The 17,039-nt window shown below is 50.2% G+C and overlaps 6 protein-coding genes across 6 annotated transcripts; 3 read left to right on the top strand and 3 right to left on the bottom strand.

The window, feature by feature from the left end:
* Positions 1–1,373: 1,373 nt before the first annotated feature.
* On the top strand, positions 1,374–4,633 carry BO83DRAFT_361630 (uncharacterized protein; the record flags this gene model as incomplete). Its single annotated transcript, XM_025529467.1, has 4 exons — positions 1,374–1,505; positions 1,566–1,663; positions 1,730–1,754; positions 1,919–4,633. 4 exons carry the CDS (start codon positions 1,374–1,376, stop codon positions 4,631–4,633), a joined length of 2,970 nt encoding a protein of 989 aa, XP_025387942.1.
* Positions 4,634–4,801: 168 nt separating this feature from the next.
* On the bottom strand, positions 4,802–7,258 carry BO83DRAFT_378737 (rRNA 2'-O-methyltransferase fibrillarin-like protein). Its single transcript, XM_025531333.1, has 5 exons — positions 7,023–7,258; positions 6,916–6,963; positions 6,680–6,861; positions 6,356–6,624; positions 4,802–6,304 (listed from the first exon to the last, which is right to left on the bottom strand). Exons 1-5 carry the CDS (start codon positions 7,102–7,104, stop codon positions 5,233–5,235), a joined length of 1,653 nt encoding a protein of 550 aa, XP_025387943.1. The 5' UTR covers positions 7,105–7,258; the 3' UTR covers positions 4,802–5,232.
* Positions 7,259–7,724: 466 nt separating this feature from the next.
* Positions 7,725–9,053, top strand: BO83DRAFT_408503 (RING finger domain protein). Its single transcript, XM_025534050.1, has 2 exons — positions 7,725–8,026; positions 8,075–9,053. The coding sequence occupies exons 1-2, from the start codon at positions 7,819–7,821 to the stop codon at positions 8,959–8,961; spliced, it is 1,095 nt and encodes a 364-aa protein (XP_025387944.1). The 5' UTR covers positions 7,725–7,818; the 3' UTR covers positions 8,962–9,053.
* Positions 9,054–9,136: 83 nt separating this feature from the next.
* sld2 lies at positions 9,137–10,939 on the bottom strand (the record flags this gene model as incomplete). Its single annotated transcript, XM_025528516.1, has 2 exons — positions 9,137–10,729; positions 10,798–10,939. 2 exons carry the CDS (start codon positions 10,937–10,939, stop codon positions 9,192–9,194), a joined length of 1,680 nt encoding a protein of 559 aa, XP_025387945.1. The 3' UTR covers positions 9,137–9,191.
* A 464-nt stretch (positions 10,940–11,403) lies between these two features.
* BO83DRAFT_408505 (sucrase/ferredoxin-like domain-containing protein) lies at positions 11,404–12,604 on the bottom strand. The gene is made up of 2 exons (XM_025534051.1): positions 12,118–12,604; positions 11,404–12,065 (listed from the first exon to the last, which is right to left on the bottom strand). The coding sequence occupies exons 1-2, from the start codon at positions 12,412–12,414 to the stop codon at positions 11,484–11,486; spliced, it is 879 nt and encodes a 292-aa protein (XP_025387946.1). The 5' UTR covers positions 12,415–12,604; the 3' UTR covers positions 11,404–11,483.
* A 991-nt stretch (positions 12,605–13,595) lies between these two features.
* Positions 13,596–16,728, top strand: BO83DRAFT_446031 (putative C6 transcription factor; the record flags this gene model as incomplete). The annotated part of the gene is made up of 5 exons (XM_025536586.1): positions 13,596–14,717; positions 14,818–16,096; positions 16,147–16,448; positions 16,503–16,589; positions 16,648–16,728. Exons 1-5 carry the CDS (start codon positions 14,052–14,054, stop codon positions 16,726–16,728), a joined length of 2,415 nt encoding a protein of 804 aa, XP_025387947.1. The 5' UTR covers positions 13,596–14,051.
* Positions 16,729–17,039: the final 311 nt, after the last annotated feature.

Raw genomic sequence — 17,039 nt, forward strand, 5'->3', positions numbered from 1 at the left:
ATGGTCCAACCACAATCAGAATCGCGAACGCAAGAGTGTTCCGTCCAATTTCATTATCGCGCATATGCATATTGACTCATTTATCATGATGCACCGAGCACTCATGGAAAAAATGTACAGCACACGCAGATATCACAGACATACGACCACGTAGCCCCACATGAAAAATAGATAGGCAGCATAGATGACTTACGCGCATATCAGATAGAAGGAAGAAAAGAGTCAGCTGCCTGATCACAGCTTTTCTCAAGACTAAGAATGCACATTTATAGTCTTGAAGTATCAAAATACTGCGCTATGTAAACTACCTTATCATAATGCTCTATATTATTATCATAGAACATAATAACTTAGGCCTAGCTAAAATCAACGACGTTCTCGCTAAAGGAGGGGTTGAAATATGCATGGAATGCGGGGAATTTGGAGTAGCCCCAAACCAAAGATGCCGGCGGAGAGTTCATTCGCTGACCCTCACAGAAACACATCCTTATCGGCCCAAACTAAGACCTTGCACTCCTGTTGAACTACAGTGTGGTAGTATAGATACCACCAGAAGCCCAATAGTTGTGAGTGGAGAATAAATCCGGATTGGATAGTGGAAGCTGGGGTTGAGATCCCTTGGAGTCGGCACGGCCCGTTCCAAATTTTGTATTGGTTGAATTTCTCGATGCTTGCGTATATTATTCCAGCTGATATGGTGCTATCGGCATTTTGCATGGGTGACGTGTATCGACTGATTTATTACGGTATTGTGGGATCATGCTATGATTGCAGCAGAAGTTAGCTTCGGAGATGTTGGTGTACTGTACCTTGTGTCGGAAGCTGTACTGTAGGCAGTCGGCCTCCGTGAGGTATGTTGTATGTGAGATCTTCGGTGGTTATGTGGAACTTATCATTAGCAGTAGCTTGTAGAGCAAGCTCCATTGATTCGATCAGGCGAATAGAACCCATAACAGAAGGTCAAGCGACACGCTACAATATTCAATGGCAAGAGAACACGACAACCAGAGGTTTGCACGGGACAATGATGTATATCCCTCATACAAACAAATGGAGAAGATACTGGAGGACTGTGCGGGTTAGACGCCCATGCGTCTGTATGAGCTAAGGACCTGTGGACAGTAGAGACTGTGACGCATTTAGCACTTGGTAGTCAGGTGTCGGGCTATTCGTGTGAATTGATGTGTTGGTCTTGAGTTTTTAGGTTTGGATTATTCTCGGTTCTCTCAATCTGGCAATTGCAGCGACTGTGAAGCGATATGGGAAAGATATAAAAGCCCCTTTCGTGTCTACTCAAACGGGACCAGAATTCAAGGAACAGAACCAGAAAGCACAGGTCAATAATAACGAACTAGATAGCACGCAGAAGCAAAATGGCTGCTGTCAAAGATCCTCAACCCCTGCCCCAAAGTAATGGGCAACTTGACTTATGCGGCTATTATTACGTCCAAGGTGACACCGGGGTTGTTAAAGGAGCTCAGACCAAACCGTGGTTTCGATCACAAGTAAGCTTCATTGTGCCCGTGATATTGACTCAAATGGCTAATCTGTCATAACCCAACCAGGCACTCAGTGGCTCCCTTCTGAAGCGTCTCAACAGCATTCAGCTTATAACTTCGTCCCACGACAAAGGATCTCAAGTCGCCGAAGCAAGCCGGTCCTGGTTCGAGCTTTCGATCCTCAGAAGCAATCCCCCGATTGAAGACCGCTGGATGAGCCATGAAAATAGGTTCAAGACACAAGACTACGAATATGTATGCAACGAGCAGCTCCCTAACGCACGATGACTGCAGCTTATACATTTATTTAGCACGAAGGAAGAGTCTTCACCAGACAAAGCGATATATTGAAGTCCTTGAAGGTGAATTGCAGCTGGATTTGACCTTTCCGGTCATAAGTGGACTGACTTGGATAATAGGACGGTGATTGTATCCAAGTCCACGCTGCCGCTGACTATGGACAGCCCACTGATCAAGAGGAGTCGGAAAATCATGACAAGAATATCCAAGTCCACGCTGCCGCTGACTCTGGACAGCCCACTGATCAAAAGAAGTCGGAAAATCATTACGAAGAGGGTATTTTGATATTCAGTGTCGGATGCCAGGGTAGTGAGAAACCCTTTGAACCTTCGAATGGTCCGAAGGCGGCTTCAAGCGTTGTCGATTTGGGGGCCACTAATCCAGGAGATTTAAGTAAGAAGATCCAGCAGGGCGAGGCGAAGGCTGTCATAGGTAATTTGGGATGGGAAAGCTGGGATAGGATTGAGGAGTACAAGTCACTCGCAGCAAAGGCTAATGAGAAAAAGAAGCATGTTCTGCTTGTCTTTGATGCGGAAGACCTACCAGATTTGACGGCTATAGACCGCCGTCTGTCCTGGGGTCAGACGGTCCAGAATATCTGGGAGCATGAGATGAAAGATCGTTGCAACACGATATGGAGCGAAACCAACGCGAACAAATATTTCCACCTTCTCGTCCAGCTCGGTTTGGAGGGCGCGATCTACAAGGGTTTTCAAAAGGACGCAACCGAGGTCCATCTCATCTACGAGCCAACCAGCGCCAAAGGCAGTTTCCTTCGCTCTTACTCGGACAAAGACATTGAAAATGTCAAAGTCGGGGAGGATACTGTGAAAGAGCGGATGAAAACGCTGACGGGGGAGCAGATGGGACAGCAGAGGAAAGACTTGAGAGAACAGGTAAGGAAACAGCTGAGGAAAGATGTGGGGGTTGTCTGGATGAAAGGCCTGAAGACCTCGCTGGAAGAAGAATGCTCCGAATCCATCAAGAATCTCGACATAATGCAGATCAGAGACGCAACAATGACTGGGATTAGATGGTCTCGTCGCTGTGCCCCGATGATGTATCCAAAAGGAAAGGCCAACCAATCCCAGCCCGCCGACAACCGCTTGACGCTCGAAACTGACTCAGAACCGGTGTTGGTGTCGGTGAAGCTTGATTTGAGAGATTCTCAGACGACTTCCAAAGAACCATTGGTCCTTAAAAGTCTGCCATGCACCCCCCAAAAGGCCGCTGTGGATACGTTGAAACAGGGATTTGAGTGTGTACTGCCATATATGCCCAGTGCCCGATTCGGCAACTTGGTCACGGCCGACCGGGGGGAAGTCGATGGCTTTCGAAAGATTGCCAACAAGGTCCATGAATGGTACACAACTGACACGCGTCCCATACCTCTATCCCTTGCTGTATTCGGACAGCCAGGGTCTGGAAAATCCTTTGGAGTGAAGGAGGTCATCAAGTCCATACTGGCTGCCGATGGGAAGGGAATTACAGATTTAGAATTCAATCTTTCGCAGTTTCGCCAAGAGGATGACCTCAGACACGCATTCGAAGTCATCCGGGATAAGACGCTCTCCGACAAGATTCCCGTTGTATTCTTCGACGAATTTGACTCGACCTTTAACGGCAACGAGCTGGGATGGTTGAGGCATTTCATCAAACCCATCACACAGGGAAAATACGAGGATGGTGCGGTAGAGCGACCACTGGGACGCGGCATCTACATCTTTATCGGAGGCACCAAGACAAAATATGATGACTTTTTCGCGGGAATAAACACTGATGGAGGGAATGCAGTGGAGACTATCAATTTCGCGACCTCAGAAGGCGAACTCACGACTTACCTTAGAGAGCTCGAGCTAGAGCTTAGCCCAACTCTAGACCCTTTGGAATTGGACGTCTCCAGTATGTCCCATTATGACGACTTGAAGAAGGAGTTCTACAAGATCAGGGACATTGGACTGGAAAAAAAGATCCCGCTGGTCTTCTTCAGAAACTTCGACAGCAATCTTGGCAGCGAGAAGTTGGGATGGCTCAAATACTTCCTCGCTCCAATGCAAGACGGTGAATTCTTCGACCACGGCAGCCGACACCCCCTCGGGCGAGCCATCTTTGTTTTTGAACAGGGGAAAGAACACTTTAACGGATTTCCTGAAGAAGATTTGGACTCACGCTTATTTCCAGGTGCGAAACTACCAGATTTCGTGAGCAGACTTCGCGGGCAGTTACAAATTGGAAACGTGCCGGCTGTAGAGCCGGGACAAAATAAACATGACCCTCTCGAGAATATTTTCACCTGGTATCTGAACGACAAGGAGGCAAGTAAGCCACTGTCGATTGGCTTGTTTAGGAAAGTCCCTGACCACAACTATGAAGTCAAGAAAAGACTTAAGAGTAATTTGCAAGGATATGTAAATGTTCTCGGGCCAAGCTTCTTGGAGGGAGAGGGGCAAGGAAGGGATGCGGACATGAACTATTTCCCCATCCGACGAGCGATTCTGCTTCGGAGCATGCTTGAGAGGATCTTTCACTTTGACAAAGGAAAACTAATCAACATGGATGATGGTGTCCTTAATGCACTGTTGTTCACCCCCAAAGTCCTGCATGGTGCCCGTTCCCTGGAGTCGATTCTGTCCATGAGCAAGATAACAAAAGGAGAGAGAATCAAGAAGCAAGATCTCTGCACAGAGAATCAGCGCATGTTGCATGTGAAGCATGAGGCCTTCCAGCAATTACTGGATAGTAGCGACGTATATCCGGGTACACAGGCTACACCAGAAAACAAGCAGCACTATGCTTGGATTGAACGGAAGTCGGGTAGAGCTTACAAGCACTAGGCCTGAGGTCTAGCGTCAGCGAAGAATTTACTATTCTGTCAAAACTGTCATTGATTTCAGTGTCAATTCTTACGCAGAATGATTTGATCACATTAGTTCTTCTTAGCTACAGACTGCCAGCTGAATTTCAAAGCAACGATTTTGCAATTGAATTGTTCTTTAGGGTTACTTTTATCCTTCTTTCCTTAGGCTCAAGCCTCCCTAAATAAAAATGCACTCTTTTCCATGAAGTAGAACATCCCCATCGACCACGTGATCATACCTGTTGAGGGTATTGAAGAGGGAGACTGAAAGCGAAAATATCAGCGTTGTGATATATACTATTGAAAGGTAAGGTTGTGGTAAGAGATGGTGGTAATATCGAGTTCATTGTTGGAACGGTTGAATGACATCAACTTGGGCCTCATGTGGTATCTATCAACTAGTCTGTATCATTTCGTGGACCCCTGCATCATGCAGCAGATTGGTCGGATGAGCAATTGCGGTACATAACCTTGGTGGTAGTGTGTCATTCGAGGATATCATTCAATAGCAGTATGCAACAAGTGAACATGAAATGAACAATCCAGGACACCGTTGTTAGCTTCAAAGAGCCAAGACTAATAGTTCATCACCGGGCCCCCGCCTGGTCCTGGTTTCTCCTCGTAGTGGTTCCCATCATACCCGCCACCATAGTCATCCAAGGATCGATACCCTCCTGGAGGTCCGGCGTCACGGCCACGGCCTCGACCACGGGTGCCACCCCGGTTCTGATGGCCTCTGCCTCGCTGTGATGACCCACGGCCACGCCCGCGGTACGAGCCACCTCGTCGAGGTCCATCATCGTGGTGGTTGCGGTTGTTGCCTCCATACCGCGGGTTATAGTGCGGCCTGCTATGGGGCGGTCCATCCTGAGTTCCATCTGGATACAGGATTTCTTCATCCCGCTCCTGCTGATGACGCCTCTTGTGGTTTTTATTCAAGAATTGACTCTCCCATTCGCCCTCATTGGGGTTCTCTTCCTCAACACGTAGGACAACTTTCTCTCCGACGACCGTCTCGAAAGTCAAGGCCTTGTCGGCAGGGACAGGATGCCAATTTTGAATCTTACCCGCGTCAATCGGACGAGCGCCTTTGCGCACCGCCAGCACTACCACGGGGTGGGGGTTCTCTGTGTAGTATTTCTCTGTGGCTGGCACAGGCGTCAGGCGCGCAGCCCAGACGCGGTTCTCGAAGCATGCAGTTCCAGTAACCTGCCAGCTCAATTTCTTACCGATGCCACCGACCTTGTCAAGAATTGACCGGGGCGCTGGACGGGGAGTGATTAGTATACTGTTGGCCATGTACTTCAGATCATTAGAATCAGCATGCCCAAATGGCAACATGGGGTTCAGAATCTGGCGGATTAGCCGACCAGAATCAGCATTGGAGATCAAATATCCAGTGTAAAAGATAGTCCGCTTGATGCGAAGCCTGCCGTAAGGCGATTTGGCCCGGTTGAGCGACGGATTGCGGATAGTAAGGTTATGAGAGTTGATCATCCGCTGCACTTCGGCAGTCTCCATTACAGGGGCAAGGTACATTGATCCTTCGGCGACCTGAATGACTTCAGAGCCGATGGGCCTTCTTCCACTATTTGGTGCCTGGAACCTGCGGTTTAGTTGCTCGAAATAATCCCGGAAAGCTTTCACACTAGCAGAACATCAGAAGTGTGTCATAAGAAAGGTATTAGCGAACACGCACTGCTTCACGCGATCTTCATAAACGCGAATCTCTTCGGCCTGATCGTAAGTGAGAACAAGGTCTTCCAAGAAAGTTTGCTTGAACTCCATAGTAGTGGAGAATCGCTGGCTCCTCGGGCCAACTTCAGGCTTGAGACAGATGAGATCAAATTCCAGCTTCTTACTGTCCACCATACGCCGGACAAGATCGGAGAAATTACTCTCGCCGCGGCCTGTCAGAAGCACCGTGAGCGCGTCTTTTTGCTCCATACTCAGCTTGACCAATTGGACCTGTAACAGGTCAGTTCTCTGCCAGCCTCGCCAATCACAATCACTTATGCCGCACAATCTGTTCGTTCCACCATCCCTCCCAAGCTCGTGGCTCTTCCTTATCGATACCGTCGCCGGTCGCGGCCAGCAAGTTCGGATCGTGCCACCAGCCTCCATTCGCGAAGCTCTCGTAGGCCTGCAGAAACCCGATGGTCGGGCCGTTCCATAGCTGTGGGTTTGGAAGAGGACTCAAGAACACTAGACGGCGTTAATTTGACGCTGTCGTTCGCCGGCACCACGGATTATTCTTACAGGTATTATCAAAGTCGTAGACGTGAATCGATCGGATATGGGATACCGCTGATTCGGGAGAGGAACGCCGTTAGCACAGTAATGGATTTTCCGTAGAGCTAGCTTACCTGGCAGCTCTCTGTTCGCTATGGACCATCGCCTTAAACTTGTGATGGTTCGCGCCGGAGCGCCGTGAGCCTGGACACGCATGGCGGCGGCTGCGTTTTCAGTGACTACAGCCTTCGCAGATCTCATTGTTCATCAATCATAGCAATCAGCAGTATATCGTTAGTGCATGTCTCTACATAGAAGTAGGACTTTTCTTTGGCTACAGCTTGCGACTTGGTGAGTTTGCGGAGATTTCGCCAATGTATGCGGCCGCGAGAGTTGTGATACGGTGGACGCCAACACCCAGTTTCCCTCCGGCCGAATGGCACGGGATTGTTACACTAACCACACGGCTGGCCACAGTACTCGGATAGAGAACCAGCAGATTAAAGCTACTGAAATGGTATGAAGTTAGAAATAAGATAACTATCATCTCATTTGATTAATGCACATATAGCAGTTTTACCTATATACATCAAGCTTGCGTTTCTCAATCCTAAGGTTCAAGTCCATGGCAAAATCTAGACACTGCTGAAGTTACACAATAGTACACCCGTGGCGATAAAATACTCCGTGGCATTTGGTAATCCGCACTGAATACCTGTTTTGCCACACGGGCACTACCGTCTCCCCTACTCAGTCTGCCGACAGAAACCACTACATTCTGGCGGTGAAGCCCACAGTAAAGGCGGTAACGACAGGAATGACGTCCCAGGCGGTCAGCGATACGCCGCAATGCGACTGCTTCAACTTATCGCTCCATGACACCCATCAACCCGTCCTCAAGCTTCCAACAAGCGGTCGGGTGTCGATCTCATGTCCGATGATGTCGACCTGCAACAGGAAATCCTCCAGCGGACTCTGCAAGAGGTAGCGCACGACGAAGGCGAGCACGACGCTAACCCGTGCGTGATCTGTCTCGAACCCATCTCCGAAGCCGCCATCGCGGTGCCATGTCGCCATGCGAACTTTGACTTTCTGTGCTTGGTGAGCTGGCTGGAACAGCGTCGCAATTGTCCGCTATGTATGTATACCCACTGATCTTTCCCAGAAGCATTCTGACTCGATACAGGCAAGAGTGAGATCACATCCGTCAAGTACAACCTCGACAACACCAACGGACCCAAGATCTACCAACTCCCAGCAAGCACAAGCGCCACCACAACCACCTCACACCTACCAAATCCCTCACACCATCGTCCACCCCGCCGACCCCGTCGTCCGCGCAGCCCCCGTCCCCAACAACAACAATCGTCCACCGACCCCCTCCGCCGCCGACAACACATCTACCGCCACCAACTCTACTCCCTCCGCGTCGGCTCCAACCGTCTCTCCCAATACCGCGAACTAGCCCCCGAGCGCTTCAACCGCGAAGAAGACCTCGTCTCGCGAGCCCGAAAATGGATTCGCCGGGAACTGCAAGTCTTCGAGTTCCTCAACCCAGAGCCAGAGGACCAACGACAAGGCGGGGGAGGGGTTGCGCGCCCCGGTCAGCAGAGACTCGAAAACCGGTGCGGCAATAACGCAGAGTTTCTGCTCGAGTATATCATTGCTATCCTACGGACCGTGGATATCAAGGGTAGTGCGGGGCAGGCAGAGGAACTGTTACGGGATTTTCTGGGTAGGGATAATGCCCGATTGTTTTTGCATGAGTTGCAGGCTTGGTTGAGGAGTCCGTATGTTTCTCTTGAGGATTGGGATCGGAATGTTCAGTATGAGGATACCGTGGGTGGTGGTGCTGGTAGTGGTAATGCTCGTCCTTCGGACTCGCGGAGGGAGAGGGAGGAGAGTAGGACTGCTACGCCGGTGTATCGGGGTGATAGGGGGCCGAGGTTCCCTGGTTCTTCTGGACGGGTGAATAAGCCATCGTATTCTCGGAGAGGGGGGAGGGCGTCTCGGGATGCTGTGGCTCAGGCGAGACGGGTGCAGTATGCTCGAGATCGGTATGTTCCTGATTGAGCTGCAAAGCTCGGGGTATTTGTGTTGTGCATTATAATAGACATATAGACTTCTCAAGTTGATGTATAGTTCAACTGACATGGTATCTCAACAAGAATTATATACTTATGCTATAGTCATTGCTCATATCACGTCCCAGGCATACAGACACCACAGGGACAACATTGGGTATCCTCCCCACTGTATTCTATCAATCTCATCCCCTCCATCTATACTCATCTACCACCTATTTACCTCCTCCCAAACCGCCCCCCGTACCTCCCCTTACTCCCTCTATTCCGCAACTTCAGAGACCGATAATTAGCATGCGCCGCCGGATTAACCTTCCTAGAACGCGGCTGAGTCTGAGTCTTCTCCTTCGTCTTCTTCTTCTCCTTCTCATTATCCACTTCCTGATCTTTCGCCCGCCCCTGCGGTCTATCCGCCTCAATAGCCTCCTTCATTCTCTCCGAGAAGCTCTTACTTCTAGCCGGAGGCTTAGATAATGTCTCTTCATCTTCATCAAAGTCATAGTCGGGATCTAAGTCCGGTTCGGACCCAGACATTGAGTGAAGTGAATTGAGTTCCTCTTCGTCGTCTATATTGTCCGCTTCAGTTCCGGGGATATTGAGGTGTTGTGTTTCGGGGACTATATCCGCACCCGCCTCCTGGGTATCTTCCTCATCGTCCGAAGCGGGTAGTTGGGGTTCTGCTTTCGGTTTCGCGGTAACGGGCTTCATGCGCACTTTGCGGGTAGTTCGTTTCTGGCCATTCTTTTTGAATGGGCGGGATACTTCGGTGGATGGGTATTGTTGTTGGGTTTGACTATCTGCGACATCCCCTCCTGCTTGTTGCTGTTGCTGTTGCAGTTGTTCGGCCTCGATTTCATGAAGTATGTCCATGTCATTCTGCATTTGCTCTTCTTCCATGTCGCGGAGGCCTTGGACGAGAGCTGAGAGGCCCTTTCCGACGAATTGGGGTCTCTTGCGTACTGCTATGGGGCTTAGGCCGCCGTCGTCTCCGGGGTGGGTGTTGAGGTTGTAGCGGGTTGCTGGTGCGCGGCGGAGGAATGATGGGGTTTCTTCGGCGTTGGAACCAGGTTGCGGTTCTGTTTGTTTCGATGTTGTATTGTCGGTTCGAATGTACGCTGGGTACCGGGGGCCTTGGTTTTCGTTTTCCATCATCGCGTAGCGCCATGTCGTGGGGGTTGCGAAGAGGGTGGAAAGCATCCATTTCTTGCCTGATGATGCAGGGGTGCGTGCGCCTCTCGGACTGTCGTCGTCTTCTTCTTCATGTTCGTCTTCTTCGCCTTCTTCGGCGATCGTGTCAAGCTGTTTCTTTCGTCGTGAGGGGGTCTGGACTGCGTTGTCGCGGAGACTGGCGATGCGTGTTGCGGAGGGAGTGGCGGTGCTGCCGCCGGATTCGGAAAGGAGGTCGAAGAGGCCTAGGGCCTTGCCGTCGCGTTGTGGGGTCGGGCCGATGGCGGTCTTTAAGGGGGATTGATGAGTGCTTGGGCTGAAGAGGCGACGGAGGACAGAAGGGGAGTCGTAGGGATCGACTTCGGAGGGGTGGGAGGTTGCGACAGGGCGGGATTTGGAGGGTGTTTCGAATGCTGCCGCGGCGCCTTTGGAGGCTTTTCGGGGGGTTGATGTGGTGAGGGATGTTGAGGGGCCGTTTGGGGAGGTGTGTTTGCGTTTCTTGGGCCGTTCTTCTAGTTGGACGGGGTTTTTGTCGGTGGATGAGGATGTCTCGAGGGCTTTTAGGCGGGAGTATTCTTTGTATTTTGCAGCTGAATTGAGGGTTAATTGTGAGTTAGATGATAGATGAGAAGAGCTGAGGAGGAAGTATTGTTCCTACCGATTTCAGGGACCTTCTTGATATCGCTTCGTTCGGCCTTTCTCCCTCCATTGGCGTCGGCAAAAGCCCGCTCCCATTCTTTCAGTTCGGCGCGTAGATTGGCGGATTGGGTTGCCATCTCCGGAGCCATGACGGTCGCCATTATTGCATGTTGGTGGCGATAGAAGATGTATTTTGGGTATCGGTAAGAATAGACTGTTGATAAGTAGAAATGCAGTCTGCAGAGGTGGTTCAAGGGAGTGAGAGCCGTGCGTCAGGAGTAACTGTAGTAGTAATGGCTAATTGCAGCCCCGGCGGTTGGACCGTCGCGTGCGCGAAATCAATTAACGCGGGTAGCACCCGCGTGGAGTGACGTAGCGTGTCTGTCCAATCGGTGTCCTTGACGGCGATAGAGTAGCAGTCACTAATCATTTGCCGTCGTCTGCATATAGTCGAGAGCTTGAGCAGTCTGTAATTTCCAGTTCTATAGTCGGGTGAATATGAATTCGATTTCTGCTGTATTAACCGCTGTGACACTTGAGACAAGAGTCAATCTCCATTATCACATCTAATGTAGTACGAAGGGTACATATAGTAGTTCTGGGAAAGTAAGAATCCATTGATCATCGCTCATTAATCTATTAGTGGTAATAGGGCCTAGTGTGGATATATATATATCTCGCTATACTACTAGGTAATATATAGTCTCACCAACTCGTCAATCCCCGAGCTCTATCAAATCCTCCGCGCAACTGCGTCTCAGGATGTACTACCTTTCCCTCTAAAAGGGTGTACTTGATGAGTCCTTCGCAATGTTCGGGCCTGATTCTGGCCAGCCAGATCATCTGCTGCTCCTCCTTCCGATAGATCAGAACGTTGGCAGAAAATTTGTGACCACCCACGTGGGAAACGAAGAAAATTCCCACACCACCGGGACGCTCGTCGTTTGCATCACGGTAGAGCCCCAGAGGCCGTAAGTGGCGTTCCAATTCTTTCTTGATTAACGGAGCAGTAATTCCGCAGCGAGCATCGCGTCGTTTATGGGAGCAGAGCAACACCACGTAGTCGTATTGGCATGGCCGGGGGTTTAGTTTGGACCCTGGATTAGCGGGGATGACGCCATTTTGGGATAATGGTGCGTCCATAAAACGAGAGATCACTTCATTGACGTCGCTTTGTTTGACGGCATCAATAAAAGTGAACGATGGTAAGAGCAGAATGGTGGTTCCTTGGTTTGTCTCATCGTCGGTATCTGGGGGTGTCAGATTTGAAGCGGAGATCATGAAGCGCTAGTTGCGATTAGTAGGGGGCTTTCGAAGGAGGTTATGGGGGTGGGCCTACACCATGTTTAGATAAATGCGAGGACTCGTCAAAGGCTTGCATTAAAGAACCCTTCTCGTTTTCGACCTTCTCGGTCCAGTCCGATTTCCCCGTTGCGACTAGGACATGGGTGTGAAATTCCTTGATATGACCATATAGCGGTTTGGTGGTTTCAACCTTCACTTTGGAGGGAAACTGCACGGTGCAGTCGGCGCAATCCCTCTTACAGTCCGGGCCATCTTCTGTCGGATCGACGGTCGGGAAAATGTAGCTGTCGTTGCGGACAAGGCCGCCGCGCGAGAGTAGTGATCGGAACATGGTGTTTGTCTCGCTAAACACAGCGTGTGTATTGCATGTAATACGATAATACGATCGCAAGACCAGAGATCAAAAGAAAGATAGTTCAAGAGTCAAAAATGATACGCAAAACATCAAACTCGTCTGCTTTAATCCTTATATCATTCTACGGCCGTAAGATTCGGAGATGCCTTTGGGGCGAATATCCCGAGGCCCTATCCCCGACCGGAGGAGATGGACATACGAGCATGAAGTGCCTGCCAGGCATCCTAATTCTTATGCATAGTCAGGACTAGTTACGGAGTCATGGCGTCTGCTGCCTCCGTCCGTTCCCTCCGTTGGCAATCGGTAGTTAAATACCTCCGTAGTGAAGGGTAAATCTCCAATGAGAGGAGAAAGATTGTCAAAGACGGAAATCCTTCAGCCCACTTTCAGGGACCCTTTTTGCCGTGCGTTTCACAAAGTTAGTAGTAGTGATGGCTGTGAGTAGATGGAACCATTACACGAAGCACATGGCTGATCTCCCTTGCTGTCATCTTCAACAATTCCTTCTGCCTATTATATTGCCAAGACCTTAACACCTCTCTCAACTACCTCGTTCTATTCTGGAATTTCATTTCTGGAATTTCAACTAAATATATATCAATAAACCGGTGGTGGATATCACTCTCATGGGTAGTTCTGACTCTCCGACATGGGGTCTTTCCCCATCAAGCCTTGTTAAGCTTATAGAAAGTTTAAGAATAACAGTATTAAGAAGAAAAGTGCTCCGGAACCCTTGGAACCCCTACCACTAGGCTGAGACAGGCAAGAAGCCAGAGACCCTCTCATAGTTACTTACTACGTTAGTTAGTTAGTACCAGATACTAGTTACTTCTTAGTTAATCTGGCTGCTGTCGTGACCCGGATGACTAACGCGATGGAGTCCAACGAGGCGCAGTGACTGGTTGATTCGAACCAGTCTGAGTTTGAGGGTTTGTCTGACTGTCTTACCTCGGTCAGGGGGGTGGGAGAAGGAAGAAGAGAGTTTTTTTTTTTTTTCTTCTCATCTTCTTCCCGTCCGATAAATCCCCGCTTAGGGAGTGGCTGCAACCTCAGCAGTCATAATCCATCAGAATTCCCACGATTTCCTGACGACACAACAAGACCATTGGATAAGGTTAAGAGATAGCAAACAGGGGATTTGATCTCTGCCTAAATCTCCCTGAACCAATACACGGCACATTCGGAGATCGTTGACATTTCAGGGAAGGATTGAAACCTGGCCGGGAGAAGCTGCCCGTTTTGGGGAAAAGGGCCGGTGGGCCAAACACGTAAGCCCAGCGACTCGCTTCTCTTATCTGAACTGCCGCGGCCGACCGACCGACCGACCGACCGAGTGAGAGTCCAGACAGTAAGTGAGCGACCAACTGCCACTTGAGTGTGTGTGTGCGTGAGAGAGAGAGAGCGAGAGAGAGAGAAAGAGAGAGAGCTTGGTTGTGTTTGTCCGTCCGAGGACACACAAGACTCTACTTGCCCCCGAAGACAAAAAGAACAAGCAATATACAACGACTCTCAACGGAAGAGGGGCCAACCACTTAACTCTTTCTTCGCAAGTCACTCCCTTCCCCAGCAGTTGTCTCCGATGAGAAAAAGAAAAAGTATCCATTCCGTTCATAATGGCCGACTTTCATCAGCAGCCTTTGAAGGCCGCCGCTGCTGCTGCTGCTGCTCCTTCCGACCATGAACCCCCGCCCGAGCAACGGGTGAGGAAACGTCGCAGACGCACCATGGCATGTATGCAGTGTCGCAGCAGGAAACTACGCTGCGACCGTGAGTATCCTGTATGCAGTCGTTGTCAAAAGAGCAAGACGCCGAATAAATGCACTTATGAGGACGGCTTCCTTTGGCAGCAACCCAATACAGTTGCCTCGCCCGTTTTCTCCGAGCGAGGTCCCACAACCACGGTGCAAATGCCCCCAGCTGATCGGGCGACTGCCCACCCTACCCCGGACTCGGGGATAAGCAGTCTCCCATCTCGGTCTCATCCCTCGCATCCCGTTGAGGAAAAACGTGATAAATTTCTGGAAACCGTCTTGGGTGCCCCCAAGGCCGCCGTCAATCAGGAGCCATATGTCAACACCGACCTCCTCCAGCGACCCCGTCACCCTCCCGAATCCCATCATCATCATCATTCCACCTCCCACCCCTACCCAGACGATAACGATGACACTCCTGCATCGCCGTCGCAGCAATTGGATGTCTCCCCTCGGATTATGATGCGAGGACGAGAGACAAAGACCCGTTTCAATGGGTCGGGCATTTTTGCCAACCTTATCGCGCAGGTAAACCTTCCCTTGCTTCCTCGTCTTTCCCCCAGCTTGGTATCTATTAGGGGCCCAGTCATGATTTCGTTTTTGGCCGCATGTTTACACGTTTATGTAGTTTCCTGACCTTAGGGCCTTTGCGGAGGAGATCCGTCAAGCCAGCCCGCATCTGTCAGCGTTACGGCCTGACCTAATGAGAGTCAGGAAAGGCGTGTGGAAGAGAAAGCCTCTGAACGAGCCATTCCCCATGCCCACAACAAGTTCCTTGATCACAATGATCCCGTCACGTGCAGTGGTGGACGAGCTTATCTCCTTGTACTGCACCTACATCGAATCCACCCATCGAATCTTTCACATCCCATCATTCCTCAAGCAACTGGAAGCGTTTTGGCCGCAGCGAGATCAGCCGGATATGGTCTCGCCGATTTTTGTGGTGCAGCTTCTCCTAGTGCTTTCGTGTGCATGGAATCTCGCCGATTTCCAGACCCTGCAAATGAAGAATGACGGCCATCTGCAATGTTATACGGCCGTCGAGTGGGTCATGCATGCCGAGAAGTGGATAGAGAACGCGCATATCAAGCGCCCGGACCTGACCAGTCTCCGCCTGAATACATTGCTGATCATCGCCCTCAATATCCATGGCATGAAACGCAGCCAAGCTTGGCTTGCGACGGGAACGCTAGTCAAGCAAGCCATGATGGCCGGTTATCACCGAGATCCGACTCGATATAGCCGGATCTCCGTCTTCAACATGGAAATGCGTCGAAGAATATGGACGACGATTGTGGAACTCGATCTACAGGTATCCCTTGAACGAGGCATGCCGCCGTCGGTGCAGGAAGCCGATTATGACACGGCTCCAGCACTCAACATCAATGACGACGAGATCCACGAGGACAGCACCGAGCTTCCGGTGGCAAAGCCGTTGGGTGTAATGACTGACTGCTCGTTCCAAGCGGTCCTCGTACAATCTCTTTCGCTGCGCCTCAAGGCCTGCGCGTTAATGCATTCCCCACATATTAGTTGCCGATACGAAGATATCCTACACTATGACTTCGAGTTGAACCGACACCTTTCTAAGATCCCTACCTGGCCGACATCAGACGTGGACGACTTCCAAACTGCGCACCGCGGAATCCTTATCCGAGCAATGCTGGAAAACAAAATCGGACATTCCCTTTTATCGATACACACGCCTTTCGCCATTGAAGCGCCCAAGGACTCCCTCTTTACACCCTCCGCCCGGGCTCGTTTAGAAGTGGCGTCGATGATCCTGTCCACACAACGGCGCTTACGCGAAACCTCGCAACAGCTATCCCTCTGTAACATGGGCGACTGGACCATGCAGGCGTACTGCACTATATGCGAGCTCCTACATCAAGGGCAAATGACCAACGGTAAGCCTAGTCATCCTTATGCCATTGGACTATAAGCTGATCCAAACCAGGCACTTCCACCTTTTTGACCCGAACCCTTCCTGGACTACCCGAATCTCTCATATCCCTGGTGGAGGTGGTTCTTACGTGTCTCGAATCCCGGCTTCTTCTTGTGGTCAAGGGTGCCAAGGAATATTTCTTCATGTCCACGATTGTCGCATTGGTTAAAGTAGGTCTCTGGCCGAGTCAAGCGCAAATTTACAAGCAGGAGGTTGTGGAGAGAGTTATTCTCTTTGCGCAAACCCTGTTTACACGACACGCCAATTGCGCCCATCTAGGCGAATGGGGAATGGGCAACTTCAAGACCAACCAAGTGAGTGTTTCTGTCTACTTTATATTCCAACCTGTACTAATCTAGTTGTGATAGGTTCCCAGCTTAAGTGCAACCCCTGGGTTGGCACCCCCGTTTGTTCCCGACGTGAGCATGGCGCACGCGCCGAACTTTGGCATGATGGTAAGTCTGTTTCTTATATGTATATATGTCACTGGAGCAACGATCTAATAAGACACAGCAGCCACCGGGAGGAGATTTAGATCCATTTCTCGACGCCTTCGACTGGGGCGACTTAACCGGCTTCACGTTGCAGCAATGATGTAAAAATGCCTCTATATAATCATGACGACTGTATGTAACTGTACCAACATCTCTGTGTACACTCAATCCCTGGAATACTGTAACATGTATTATCATTCTGTATGAACACAACATTTTCTTTATCCCCGGATACGATCGTGATCCCCAACCGATCGTCTATTACCATGACGCCACAACACAACAACCGAACAACGATCAGAAACAAACAGGATGGCGATCATTGGATACATATACTTTGTAATTATCGATGTCAATAATAAGTCATTGCACACAAAGGCAGAACCGTCATTTGTCTCCGCGGCAGGGAAA

Source organism: Aspergillus eucalypticola (genome assembly GCF_003184535.1).
Source record: "Aspergillus eucalypticola CBS 122712 chromosome Unknown BO83scaffold_13, whole genome shotgun sequence".
Taxonomy (NCBI): domain Eukaryota; kingdom Fungi; phylum Ascomycota; class Eurotiomycetes; order Eurotiales; family Aspergillaceae; genus Aspergillus; species Aspergillus eucalypticola.